Source organism: Chinchilla lanigera, unplaced genomic scaffold (assembly GCF_000276665.1).
Source record: "Chinchilla lanigera isolate Chin_1 unplaced genomic scaffold, ChiLan1.0 scaffold00002, whole genome shotgun sequence".
Lineage (NCBI taxonomy): Eukaryota > Metazoa > Chordata > Mammalia > Rodentia > Chinchillidae > Chinchilla > Chinchilla lanigera.
The window spans coordinates 40,232,875-40,247,255 of NW_004955403.1; the positions used below are offsets into that span (position 1 = coordinate 40,232,875).

Genomic DNA, 14,381 nt, shown 5'->3' on the forward strand with positions numbered 1-14,381 from the left:
CCGGGCTCTGCAGCCCTCACGGCTCACCTGAAGCAGGAAGATCAGCGCTCACATCCAACGCTGCACAGCTCTGGTGAACGGCGCCGGCTTGGCATGTATTTCCCCCCCCCCCTCCGCAACACACACACACTTAAGAAGCATTGGAGATGCACGCCTGTGCGGTGATTGGCTGTTCCCTGCATACGCCTGCTATGCCTAGGCGGAGAGGAGGGTGTGAGTTCTCCTGTCACTGAAATCTCGTTTTCCAGGGCTGAGGTGCCTTCCGGCCATCCCAACCCGTGCTTCTCGAACAAGCGTCCCTGGATTTAGTCTCCGGCATCAAAAAAATGGCCCATATCATTGGGCCATTTATAATAACCTCTTCAGATTATTATTATCATTTCTTGAGACAAGGTCTCACTGGGTAGCCCAGGGTGGCCTCAAACTCTTCACGATCCTCCTGCCTCAGCCTCCTCTAAGTGCTGGGATTACAGGTGTAGGACACCACACCCTCTTAATCCCTTCAGATTCCTTTTACTGTATTTTTACCCCCAAGAGCAACTCCAGGGTCCCAGTAGGCTCAGCTGTCCTTGCTGCAGCAAGATAGGAAGGCTCTCCGCCTCATCCTCCCAAGGACAAGGGTGGGGAAGAGGAAGGACAGGTGACCTTGGAACAAGACCAGAGCTATCAGCTCCTAGAAATCCAGAACTGGAGACCAAGAGTAAACTCTCCTGGCTGGGTGTGGTGGCCCACACCTATAATCCCAGCACTCGAGAGGCTGAGGCAGGAGGATTTCTGAAAGTTCGAGGCCAGCCAGGCCTGCATAGTAAATTCAACACGAACCTGGACTAGGGATGCTAGTCCAGCAATGGCAAACCTCTCAGAGACCAAAATGCAACCAGAAACCCGCTCGTTTATGGCAAAGTGCCCACGCTGCAATTAAACCTGAAGACTGAGGGTTTAGTTTAGAAAAAACTCACAGATTAACATCTGTCTTACAAGAAAAGCACGGTAACAGAGCTTTCGATGACACAGTGGTTTTTTTATTGTTACGGTCTTTGTTTGATCAGTCTTACATTCTTATGTCTGGCGGACTGAGCAACTTCATTGAAGATATCAGTATGTAATGTAGCAACCCTTGTTAATCCCTTTCTTTTCGTTTTGAGGTCATGTATTGTTTTTGTTGTTTTGATTTTGTCTTCGTTGTTCTGTTAGCTTTTAAAAAATTTTTACAATAAAAAGTGATACAAATAGCTTTTCCTTGAGAGGGGAAAGCTTGCCTTTGGCGTGCTCCTGCACATTTAATGTGGTCTTTGATGTTCTACGCGTGCTGCCAATTTGCCGAAAACCTTGGCCCCCACGTTGTTAGCTTGAGAGCAACACAAGCAGCGCTCTGGTCGTCTGTTAGCCTGGTTCCTGCCTCAGATTTGATGTGATTCACAGCTGGGAACAGCTGCCCTTTCGCATAAGATGATCCAAGCAAACTCAGAAAGGCAACCCCAGGAGTTTTCACTGACTTAAAATTACTTGACCGAGAGCCCCACACTAAGAATTTCACTTCCTGAAGCACCCACTGTGCGGTGCTTTGTCCTGTAGTCACACTGTCTTCTCGAGTGTCACACGCAGGTCCTCGAATTCATTTCTCCAGATAGAACTTTCCTGAAACTCCAACACCTCCCTTTCCAAAACTCTAAGATCAAGTTGTTCCAATGTGGCTTCCTCTGGAGAAGAAGGAAAACACGGGGCTGCCTCTTACAAAGCTGCAGAAGTTTCTTTCTAGAATTCTCCGTTGCATCTGCTACAACGCCAGAACACTCCTTGGAGATTTCCTGCCGGCCTGTGGCATCATCAGCAAGTGTGGCCGAATTTTCCAAGTGCGTTTTGGGTGTGGGAGATATTTTTGCTGCCCACTTTCAAGGTCTGGGGGACTCGGCCCGCGCCGACAGAGAGGGCTCTGCTGCGAGCCTGCTTCGGGGCGCGGGCGGAGGGTTCGCCACCACTGCCCCAGACTGCGTCCCAGAAAAAGGAGCAGAAGGAGGCTGCGCCCGAATTCCTGGGAGAGACCTGAGGGTTCTTTTTCTCGGTCACTCTTCCCCGCACCTCTTGGAGACGCGCCTAGAGCCTCCTGTCCTCGGCGCGGCTGAGAAGGTGACTGGCGAGTTTTATGTTGCACTTCGGTCTCCGGTCACTTGGTCATGTTTTTGGTTGCACAAGTCCAGGAGGGGAACGCGTGACGTCCGAAACGCGGAGCCCGCGGGCTCCCCACGGACTGCCGCGCGGTGTCCCCCCTCCAGGGGACACAGGACAGCTCCTTGTGGGACCAGAGTCGGCCCTGCCCATGCCGGGAGCTTCTTGGAGGAGGACGCTCTGTCCTCGTGATGCAGGAGGTGATGGCCCCAGGGACCTTCGCTGAGGACAGGGGCAGCTGCCACGGCCCCAGGGTCCAGGGAGGCACGGGGAAGGGAAGGTGCGAGCTCTCGCTTATCATGTAGGGCGTGGTAGTGCAGGGCTAACCCCAGCAATCTGGGAGACTGAGGCAGGTGGCCTAAACGTTCCAGTCTAGCAATGTAGTGATTTAGCAAGACCCTCTCCCAAAAAACAAAGGAGCTGGGTGAGGTAGGGCACACTTGTCATCCTAGTAATGTACTCTGGGAGGCTGAGGCAGGATGATCTCAAATTCAAGCACAGCCCTGGAGTTTAGCAACATAGTGAGATCCTGTTTAAAAAATAAAAAAGAATAAGTAAATAAGTGCTGAAAATGTAGCAACCCCAGGCTGCCAAAAAAGATTAATTTTTAGTCATCAATTAATAGATTCCATGAATGCTGGGCATGGTGGTGCCTGCCTGTAATCTCAGCACTCGGGAGGCTGAGGCAGGAGGATCGTTATGAGTTTGAGGCCAGCCTGGGCTACAACGTGAGCTTAAGTCCAGTCTGAACTGCATAGCAACACCCCGTCTCAAAAGATATATATATATATATATATAAATCAATTCACTTAATGAGAAATCTCTTTCTCCCTCCGTGTCTCTCTCCCTCTCTCACACACACTCTCTCTCCCCCTTTCTCTTTGAAACAGGCTCTCTTTATGTAATGCAGGCTGGTATTGACTCATGGCAATCCTCCTGCCTCAGCCTCCCGAGTGCTGGGATTACAGTCGTGCTCACGGCAGCAGGCTTGAGCAATCTTCAAAACTAAATGGGCTTTCCAGAATTCTACACTTCAATTACACCTTCAGAGAATGCTCTCCTTTTGCAAGAGAGAAGGGGACCAAGAGATGGGGGTGGTAAGACGGGTAATGGACCACAATGAATGTAATCTTTTTTTTTTTTTTTTGCCTTTTTGAGACAGAGTCTCACTATGCAGTTCAGGCCGGCCTTGAGCTCACTTTGTAGCCCAGGCTGGTCTCGAACTCACAGCGATCCTCCTGCCTCAGCCTCCTGAGTGCTGGGATTACAGGGGTGCACCACCACACCCAGTGAATGTAAATGTATAAAATAAAAGGATGCGTCCCGAGGAAAGTACTCATTAGATAAGAAGAAACAATAAAGAGTGCACGAAACTACCTGTGAAAGGTCTCACAGGAGGGCCTTTGTGTTCCCTGTGAAGAAGACGAGCAGAAAGGTGGATGTGGAGACATTTGAGGGGGATGGTGGAGATTTTGTTAGGCGTAGTGAGGCACACCTGTAATCCCAGCACTCAGGACACTTGAGGCTGGAGGATCTCTGAATTTGAAGCCAGCCTGGGCTACATAGTTCAAGGACAGCATGAATTATGTAGTGAGCACTTTGTGTGTATGTGTGTGTGTGTGTGTGTGTCAGGAATTGAACTCAGGACCTTGTGCTTGCCAGGTAAGCCCTGTACCGCTGAGCTATATCCCCGGCCATGAGCCCAATCTAAAAACAAACAAACAAAAAAAACCAAAGGATTTTGTCTCTTTCCAGGAGCAGTGAATGACAACTGTTTCACTGTCTTATGGAACATGATTAAAATCGTGGTGTCAGCCGGGCATGGTTCTGTAATCCCAGCGCTGTGGAGGTTGAGGCAGGAGGATCAGAAGTTCAAGCCCCGCAGAGGCAGCTAGGGATTTAACTTGACCCTGTCGCAGGATAAATAGAATAGGGCTAGGATGTAGCCCCGTGCCGAGGCCCGGGCTCAGCCCTCAGTGCTGAAAGTAGCATCCTTGTGACTGGAGAAGAGGCACCGTGTAGGGGACACGGGAGTCAGCGGGAGGCTGCAGCGGGGGTGACTTGGGCTGAGGACCTGGGGGCGCTCAGGATGGGGAGGTGGGGCTGCAAGGAGCGGGGGTCCCGCAGCATCGCGGGGACACAGCTCTGAGGAGGGACCAGCGGCAGCCCAGGGTTCCTGCTGTTTGGAGTCCGGGTATCCCTGTCCACCCTGGTTGCACAGCCTGGAGACGGCGCGGAAGTGGTCACCGCGGGCTGCAGGGCGACACACCTGGGGGGACACCAGGGCCCACGCAGCCTTCAGACCTGCAGGGTCCCCACCGGCAAGGTCCGAGTGACAGCGCTCTCAGAGGATTCGCTGGGCGCCGAGGACCCACGCCGCGCCCCGCCCACCGGGCCTCGGACAGCCAGTCACTGCCTCCCGACACGCCCACCGTGGGCGGGGCCTCGACGCCCCGCCCCGTGCATCCGCAGATCCTGGTCCCCGCCGCCGGCCGAAGACCGCGCCGGGCCCCACCCGCGGGAGTCCGGAGGCGCCCGCTCCGGGCTGGCGGGCCGGGCAGCCTCGCGGCTGGGAACAGGCTCGGCGTTCCGCCGGGGCCTTCGCTGCCCTGGGCGACAGTGAGCCCAGGGCTCATCCCGCCCCGCTCTGAGGGCTCCTGCCCCGGTTTACGGTGCTGATGTCCTTTCATCTTCGGCGCTCCCAGCCCTTTTATCTGGAGCCAGAGTCTCGCGAAGTTGCCTAGTTGCCCCGACTGGGCGGAAGCTGGCGCTCGTCCGGCCTCAGCCCCGTCTGGGGACCCCAGCCACCAGGCCCAGCTTATTGTCTTGCAGGGAGCGGTGTCCTGGGGAGGAGCCCAGGGCCATGCAATGGCCAGTGCTCGGACACCTGTGAGGAAGCGAGCGTCCACCGGTGACTTGAAATGAGGGGCTGTGGATAACGCAGGCCGCCTGTCCCTAGCGGGGACGCAGCTGCCGGGGTGCTGAAGCTGTGCCCTGGAGCCGGGCGTGGTGGCGCACGCCTGCAATCCCAGTACTAGGAGGCTGAGGCAGGAGGATCGTTGCGAGACCAGCCTGGGCTACAGAGTGAGCTCAAAGCCAGTCTGAACTCCATAACGAGACCTTGTCTCAAAAAAAAAGCTGTGCCAGGGAACAAAGCACATTTGCAAGGATTTTTCTTCTTGCTATATCGGGGCCTGAACTCAAGCTCTCAATCCCGAGCTACGTGCCCCAGGGTTTTTTTTTGATAGCATCTCGCTAATTTGCCCAGGCTGGCCTCACACTTGTGATCCTCACCCCAGCCTCCTGAGCGCTGGGATCGCAGGCATACACCACCACCACCAACCCTCGTTTGGCATATTAAGATTTCCTGTGTTGCTGAGGGTCAAACTAGAGCCTCATACATTAGACACTCTATCACGGAGACATCCCTAGCCCAGGACTGACACTTTTACAGTACTGAGCCCTGGTCCTCACACATGCTAAGCAAGTGCTCTGCTACAGACCTGTATCTGTGATGAAAAAAACCTAAGAAATGAGCATGGTGCACACACCCGTAATCCCAGTGTCCAGGAGGCTGAGGCAGGAGGATTACTGTGTGGTTCAAGGTTGGCCTGAACTAGTAAGACTCACAAATAAACAAAAACTAGCTGTTTAGATACCCACCTCTCAGGCACAGTGGCGCACACCTGTCATCCCTCTAATTTTCAGGAGGCTGAAGCAGGAGGATCATTGTTAGAGGACACCCTGGGTTACATAGTTAAGCTCAAGGTCAGCCTGCATTAAATAGAGGCTGTCTCAAAAATGCAACAAAAGAAGAAATCTATCAAACCACAGGCTGGCCACTTGAGGCAGCCAATAAGGAAATTTAAGTGAAACTTCAGAAAGTATACACTTAACTCAGGCATTGGAACACCGGCTTGTCTCAGCTGCTTGAAGGCAAGGACAGCTCAAAAAGCCAATTTAGTGGCCCTGTCTCAAAGTTAAAAGGGATGCGACTCAGTAGGAGATTCCCACTGGGTTCAACTCCAAGTGCTGGGAAGAGTTAAAAAGACCTCAGCCGTTCTCAAATTAATGTAAATGACAATTCCAAACCCAAAGGGCGGTGCTCTTTGGTCTCGGACTTGCAGAGACGTGAATCCCTGCATTTACAGAGAAAACCCGAGGAAAACGTGGAACTAAGTTAAAGATTATGAGGCAAGATCTGGCCCTAAAACGCACGAAGGATGACATCGGAACAGCGGCAGAGCGCACGCTGTCCAAATGGAGCATGCGCAGGACCGAGGGAGGCGGGAACAGCGCCGCCACCTGGTCAGCGCAGGCAACACAGTCAAAGCGTTACGCAGGGCTGGGCCGCAGCCTAACGTAACGGGAGAGGGTCTGCCAAGCGCGCACGCAGCCCTGGGGCCAACGCCCAGCGCGAAAAAAAGTACTAAGAAATGCATGGTTAAGCAGATGAAAGCGGAAAGGACCATCTTTAAACAGCCGATGTCCAGGAATGCTTCTCTTTACTACAGGCTTCGTTCTTGTTTGTTTGGTTTTTTTTTTGGTTTTTCTCCGGTACCGGGAACCGAACTCACGACCTTGCGCTTGCGAGGCAGGCGCTTTGCCACTGAGCTAAATCCCCAGCCCCCCAGGCTTCGTTCTTGAAAGAAAAATAAGGTGATACAGAAACATGTGAATGTAGTTTTATTGGCAACTACTGAAGTAATACTTTCAGTTAACAAATACATTTCCCAAGCATGTTATCTGAGAACTAGGAGGACCCCCTTGATTCATCTACAAGTAGGTACTATGTTTTTTTAGAACTGCTCAAACAGACACACATATTACAGTGAAAACTAAAAAAAACCCCACTGACTACATCTACTTGAAACGGCTTGATACCTGGCTCATTACGTTCACTAGCTGAGAAAAGCAGACTTCCAATAGCTCATCCTTCAGCTTCTGTTACCGTACAGATTCTAAGGGGTCGGGACTCAGTTCCAGTGTAGAAGTAAGGCCAGAGAGCTCCTCGGAAATAATCACTGAAAGTATACAGGAGAGATCTATCACTCAGATTGTAAAAGGACACCTCACCCATCTCCGAGTCTAAGAAAACGCCAATCTTAGTCGGCAGGACTTTGGGCAGAAGACTAATTTTCTTCGGGCCGACCACAACGTAACGGGTGCTGCTGCACCGCCCGATGCCCCACAGCCCGTCCTTCACCAGAAAGGGCTGACTGTGGTTCTTCTTCCTCCGGGGCAGAGCCTCGCTGCAGACGCCCAGGATCCACTCGGGCTTGTTTCGCACCTCCACCTCCCAGTACTGCCTGCCGGAGCTGTACGCCGAGGCGCCTAGCACGGCTGGCCAGAGGTAAAACTTTTCCGGGCTGTGAGGCAATTTCTGCGTATTTCCGTAACGCACGCTCTTCCTGTCTTCTGAGATGATAAGTTTGCGATGTGCTGTTTCAGGATCTAGGACTACGTCCACGTGAAACTGCTTGACAATCCTGCTGAGTCCGGAGTACTGCGGAGGGAGCCGGTAACTGTACTCCTTGAACTGGAACGAGAACATCTCCGGGCACTTTAGATTCTTGTATCTGTGGTAGATACTCTTCACGCTTGCCAGCAGTTCAACCTCCGACTTCACGTACTTGCTCTCGATCTCCCGTAACAGGCCCCTGGACGCAGAGGCGTGATCTGAAGCGTCTGCCAGGTTTGCATTTAGCTTTCCTAAAATCTCCCTCTCTTCGTCTTGTAACTGCCTGAGCACAGCCTCTTGCTCGTTTTGAAGGAACAGCATAAACTGCTCGAACTCAGACTTTATTTCTTCTCTCCTATGCTCTACCCTTTTCTTGAGTTCCACGGACTTTCCAGTCTGCATAGTAATCACCTTCTCAACTTGTTCCACTCTCTCCTGCCAGAGCTCGATTTCACGCTCCAGCCGTTCCCTGTGATAGACCGCAGCCTTCTCGATGGGCCAGATGTAGTGCTGCTGGTGGTCAGCAGAGAAGCTGCACTGCGGACACAGGACCTCCATGTCCTTCTGGCAGAAGACGGTCAGAACCTGCTTGTGCTTCTCACACACGATGCTGTCTTCCTGCCTCTTCCTCTTACTCCTTCTCAGTGGCAGCAGTTTCGCCATTTCGGTCAAACTCCCCAGCTGGAAATTGTTCTGGAACTTCTTCTCTGGACAGAGATGATGGCAAGAAGGGCAGGGGAAACGGCCCTGCAGATCCTTCCAGGACTCGCTGATGCAGGCGAGGCAGAAGTTATGCCCGCAGTAGATTGTCACCGGGTTTTTCAGGTACCCTAGGCAGATGGGGCAGCTAGCCTCCGCCTGGAGGTCTGCCAAAGCTGCCGCCAGATCCATGGCGCTGGAACTTGGCAGCACGCAAGGAAATGTTTCTGTACAAGCCTGGCTTCAGAGCAGGAGCAGGAGGGGTGCTCTCCTCGGCCCCCTCCAACACCAACCAGCGCTCAGCTCTCCTGGCCTTTGCAAGCCTGTTCAGCCTGCTGCGCCTGAGCTTCGAAGCCTGCACCTAGCAACACTCTGGAGCCTACAGCCTACTTCTCGTCAGAGGCATCAGCTGGGCGGCTGCTCTTCCGTTTGGTCATCTGAGGTCAGGGTCACAGCCTTCTTATTCAAGACAGCAACCCCGGGTCCAAGCAAGGAAGCCTCCCTGTGTGAGAAAGGCATTTCAGTTAAATGCTGATTCTATAACCACTAATGTATTAAAACATTCACCCCACAGTCACAATCTTGACTGTTAAATTAGGTACGATAAAATCACCATAGACAAAAAATAAAATATTTGGGCCGGTGATACAGCTCAGCAGTACAAGCCCCTGCCTGGCAAATGCGAGGCCCCAAGTTCAACTCTCAGTACCAAAAAAAATAAATAAATAAATAAAAATAAAATGTTCTTAGGAGATACACAGTGAAGCACAGAGCAACACCACCTTTTGGCCGCAATTCACTTTCACGATGTTCGACAGTGAAAATATGGGCCGGGCGTGGTGGCGCACACCTGTAATCCCAGCACTCAGGAGGCTGAGGCAGGAGGATCACTGCAAGCTTGAGGCCAGCCTCGGCTACAAAGTGAGCTCAAGGCCAGGCTGAACTGCATAGCGAGACCGTCTCAAAAAGACCCAAACAAACAAACAAACAACAACAAAAAAAAAAAACAATGAAAATATACCAGGCGTGGTGGCACACACCTGTATTCCCAGCTGACAGCAGGAGGTCATCATGAGTTGAGGCCAGCCTGGGCTACAAAGTGAGCTCAAGGACAGCCTGAATTACAGAGGGAGATCCTATTTTAAAAAACAAACAAGCAAAAAGACACAAATACACACACGCATGCACACAGCACAAATGTAGCAGAAGGGTAACAATTGGTGAATCCGACCAGAAGATGTTCAAGCAAACGGAGTTCCTCCATCCAGCTTGCAAGCCATCTAAACGCGAATGCAATATTCTTTCCCTTCCTCTCTCTTTGGACATTTCCTCCAGCACTGGGGATTGAACCCAGGGCCTTCTCACTGAGCTATAGCCTCAGCACTTTCTGTTTTTCTTTTCTTTTTGGTACCGGGAATCGAAGTCACAACCTTACGTTTGCCAGGTAAATGCTGTGCTGCTGAGTTATATCCCCAGCCTGTTTTTCCTTTTATATTTTGACAAATATAAAAGGGTCCCTGCTGTGTCAAAGCTGCCCTGGCTGGCCCCAGACTTGCAATTTTCCTGCCTCAGCCTTCCAGACTGGCAAGGTTAATAGTGTGTACACTAGACTTTGCTATTACTAAACATTTTCTCAACTCTTTGTGTTCTTTCCTCCTCCTTACAATGAATGATACCATGCACAGTTTTGACAAGTGAAATGGGCTGTCTTGGTGATCGAAAAGTTCTTTTACTACAAAGCCTGTTCCTTCATGTCAGCAAAAGATAAAACAAAAAGCTGTGATGGTAGAGGAAGCTTTCCAGTGTAAGTTATACCCAAACTCAAGGCTTGACTATGTCTTGGACTGTACAGGCAAAAGCTGTCACAGCAGCAGGGGAGGGGAAGCAGTGCCGGTGCAGCGGTAACACCCATGATCCTGTGTGCTCAGGAGGCTGAGTCAGGAGGGCTGCAAGCCTGAGCCCAGCCGGGCACCCTGGGGCAACCCTCTCAAAATGAAATACACTGAGCTGGGGATGTGGCTTTGTGTCAGAGCACACGCCTGGCACTCATGAGCTCTTGGGCGCAATCCCCAGTGACACAGAAAACCCTAACACTATGAAGATCTCAGGTTTGAATCCCGGTTCAACTACTTACTGTGTGAAGATGCAAGTATCTTAAATCTCATTTCTTTAACCTACAAAATAATCTTTTCATACTAAAAATAACTTTTTGATACTAAAATAGTACACCAATGGTAGTTAACATGGGGCTACTTTCTTGGCCAGAGGTGGCTTCTGTTAGATACACTGGAATATGGGTCCACACAAGGTCTACATACTGCATGTTTCTTACTGTTTTTATTTATTTACTGATTCACTGATTGTCTCACCATGCAATTCATGAGATGCTCCTGCCTCAGCCTACTGAACAGGTGTGCTATGTGCCACCACACCTGACACTGTTTATTGTTTCTTTTAAATCTTTTTCTCTACCCTTCTCTTGTATATTATCTAAGTTCTAGATGTGCCTACTGCTTCTTTATATTTTATTTTTGACTATGTACTTCAGGCTGGCCTTGAACTCAGGCCAATTCTCCTGCCTTGGCCCTCAAGTGCGGAATTATAAGCATGTACCACCAGGCCCAGCCTACTTCTTCGTAATTTAACTCGGGGCCCCACACTTGCCAGGGAAGCACTACATCAGCTACATCCTCAACTTTTTAAAATTTTATTTTGAGACAGTTTCATTAACTTGCTCAAGGTACCCTTGAATTTGAGATCTTCCTGCATTGGCCTCTGGAGTGCCTGGTATTGTAGGCATGTGCCACCATGCCCGACTGCATTGACAGATTTTAATGACAGTAAAGATTTAATCAGTTTCAAAGTAAAAAGCCTGCAGGTACTAACAGCACATGCTTGTAACCCCAGCACTCCAGCTGATTGAAGACCGAAAGTTCCAGGCCAGCTTGGGCTACACAGAGTCCAAAGTCAGCCTGAATAGTGAGACCCTGTCACAAAAAAACCCAAATCAACCTATCAGTCAATAACGCCGCGTAAGACAGACAGAATTTCGCCCTCTTACCATGCAAAGCCCTTTGTATTTCATCATCTTCATCTGAGAATGAACCCCTAACGCACTTGGCTTTTAAAACAAGGCAGCATGCTCTCCTCCTGCATAAACTACTTACTGCTGAGACTATTCCTTCCTTCTTTCCTCACTCACTTTAGCTCTTTTTGGACACCAAGGCCAAGGAAGTGCTCGCTAGTACAGCTCACTATGCATCAGGCACTATGCTATGATTTCCCACGCAGTTACAGATTTAAATGAACCACCAGAATAACTCCACAAGCCAGGAGTTACTATCCTGGACTGACGTTGTACAAGCTGAACCTACAAGAAATCTGAAAGTGCTTGCCCACTCTTCATACTACTTGGCAGTCTCTGGCATAATAATTAGCGGCACTGCCCGGTCTCTTTATTCTCACAGCACTGGGTCCATCCCTCTATGTCTATACCACTTATGTTGAAGCAGAAAAATGGGCTGGTTCACTTTGGCAATGTCAACAGTGAGGATACAAATTGAGAGCTGGGAGGCTGCGGTTCCTCCACCCGAGCCACCCAACTAGTCACATGCACTTGGCCAAACTGGAGTTTTCTTTTGTTTCTTACGCACCAAAGTATAAACATATTGAAACATTACGTGATATGTCACAATCCCCGGTATTTCACACATGCACAATAAAGTTTTACAAGACTGTGTCATACAACCTGAGAACTCACACACCTTGCCAAATGCGTACAGTTAGTCCTCCGTGTCTTCAGGAACAGAATGTGGAGATCCAAACAACCTAGGACTGAAAACATTGGGGGGAAAAAGCACTCTTAGTGAATAGATTTTTTTTTGCACATTATGTCCTAAGTAATACAGCACAACAATGATTTACATACAATTTATGTGGCATTACGTTCAATTTTTTTTTTTTTTTTTTGGTCTTTTTGAGACAGGGTCTCACTGTGCAGTTCAGGCTGACCTTGAACTCACTTTGTAGCCCAGGCTAGTCTCGAACTCTCAGCGATCCTCCTGCCTCAGCCTTCCAAGTGCTGGGATTACAGACGTGCGCCACCACACCCAGCTCTACGTTCAATTATTTTAAGTAATCTAGATGATTCAAAGTATACACAGGAAGTCGGGTGTGGTGGTGCACACCTGTAGTCCCAGCACTCAGGAGGCTGAGGCAGGAGGATCTTTGTGAGTTCAAAACCAGCCTGGGCTACAAAGTGAGCTCAAGGCCAGCCTGAACTGCAGAACGAGACTTTGTCTCTAAAAAAAGGAAAAAAAAAAAACAAAACCCCAAAAAACAAAAAAAAAGCCACAAAAATACATACCTTTTATATGTACAAAAAAAGGGCTCTAGCACCGTGTAAGAGACATCACAGATACTCCAGGCACTAAGTGCTGCCCCTTCCCTAGCACACAGGCAAATCAGTCTTCTCCACCTCTCAGAATCAGGCCAGCACAGGAATAGAAGAGCTCTGTAGGCACCGTCACTGCTTTCTCTACTGCAAACTAACCACGTCTACCACCTGGATATACAGCGGGGCCTCCAACCAATTACTGAACCTGTAGCTAAACTGGTATTTTCAAATACAAACACGACCTTTTCACTTATCCACTTAGAGGAACTCAATGCCCTTTATTGCTATAAGGAAACAGACTTTAAGCCTTAGCTTCTATCACCTACACCTGAAAGTTGGGGTAAAAGCTTGTCGGACCACATCTCCAGTTTCTGATTGAGGTCTGGTTTTCTTTCCTTTTTTTTTTCTTTTCAGTAGCGCGGACTCAACCTAGCACAAGTTAGGTAAGCACCACTGAGCAACACCACCAGCTCCACATTTTCTTTTTCTCCTATTTAGTTAAAACATTTTTATTTTGTGCTGAGTGTGGTAGCACACACCTGTAATCCAAGCACTCAGGAGGCTGAGGCAGGAGGATCACTGCAAATTCACAATCAGTCTGAAATACATAATATCCTGGTCTTAAGGAAAAAAGGCTGATGATATACCTCAGTGGCACAAGCGCCTGCATGGAAAGAGCAAGGTACTGAGTTCGATTCCCAGTACCGCAAAAACAACAACAAAAAACCCTTTTAAATTTTGAGACAAGGTGTAAATTGCCCAGGTTAGTCTCAAACCTCTGACCTGCTTTGGCCTTCAGAGTAGCTGAGATTCGTTCCCAAATGATGCTGCTCGCCTAGGGAACACACCACTGTGTGAACTGCTGCTTTAAGGAAAACAAAACTTAGATACAGTCCCAGCCTAGCTCCCCACCATGTATCAGGCGACATTTTTTATTTTGGTCATCTTTCAGCTAATATATCCAAATCCCCTGGAATGTAAGGTTCTGGGTGAGCCCATGTCTTTACGTGATGAGTACAGGAAATCTACGGCAGATTCCAGCTTTCGGTTTCAGCCACTACCATAATAGATCACTCTCAACCAGCCTGAGCCCACGTCGGCCCACTTGAAAAATCACAGGGTAATTTCTACCTGTGACACCCCCCCACCCCGCCGCCCCCCATAAGGAGACAGCGATAGAGCTCAGTGGCATAAGCGCCTACCTGGCCAAGTGCAAGGTCCTGAGTTCAATTCCCTGTACCAAACAAACGAACAAACAGAAAAGACCCCTGTAAGGTCGCGGTGGCGCACGCCTGTAATCCCAGCACTCGGGAGGCTGAAGCAGGAGGATCGTTAGGAGTTCGAGAGCAGCCTGGGCTACAAAGTGAGCTCAAGGCCAGCCTGAACTGCATAGCGAGACCCTGTCTCCAAAAGAACCCCTCCACAAAAAAGAAGGGGCCGGGCATGAGGCGCACGCCGGTGCGCCCAGCAATCGGGAGGCTGAGGCAGGAGGATCCCGCAGCAAGTTGGAGGCCAGCCTGGGCTACAAAGTGAGCTCAAGGCCAGACCCCGCCTCAAAAACAGCGAAGCAAAAAGTCAGCCCTCGTGGAGGCGCTGGGCCGTCGGAGGAGCGCGCTGTGCGCCGCGCGGGGTCTCCACCGCCGCTCCCGTCCCCCGCGC

At 50.2% G+C, this 14,381-nt stretch overlaps 1 protein-coding gene across 3 annotated transcripts in view; it reads right to left on the reverse strand.

Moving 5' to 3' along the window:
- Positions 1-6,839: 6,839 nt before the first annotated feature.
- The window catches only part of LOC102012916 (tripartite motif-containing protein 60), a 10,684-nt gene continuing 3,142 nt past the window's right edge, over positions 6,840-14,381 (reverse strand). The window contains exons 1-3 of one of the 3 annotated variants that reach the window (XM_013515246.1): positions 13,925-13,949; positions 12,091-12,160; positions 6,840-8,828 (exon numbers count right to left, since the gene is read on the reverse strand). In XM_013515246.1, the coding sequence (XP_013370700.1) occupies positions 7,097-8,518 (1,422 nt within the window). In that variant the 5' untranslated portion in view covers positions 8,519-8,828; positions 12,091-12,160; positions 13,925-13,949 and the 3' untranslated portion in view covers positions 6,840-7,096. Of the gene's footprint in view, positions 8,829-9,366; positions 9,391-12,090; positions 12,161-13,924; positions 13,950-14,381 lie in introns of those variants that run through there. The other 2 variants (XM_005373589.2, XM_013515248.1) reach the window with 2 other exon arrangements.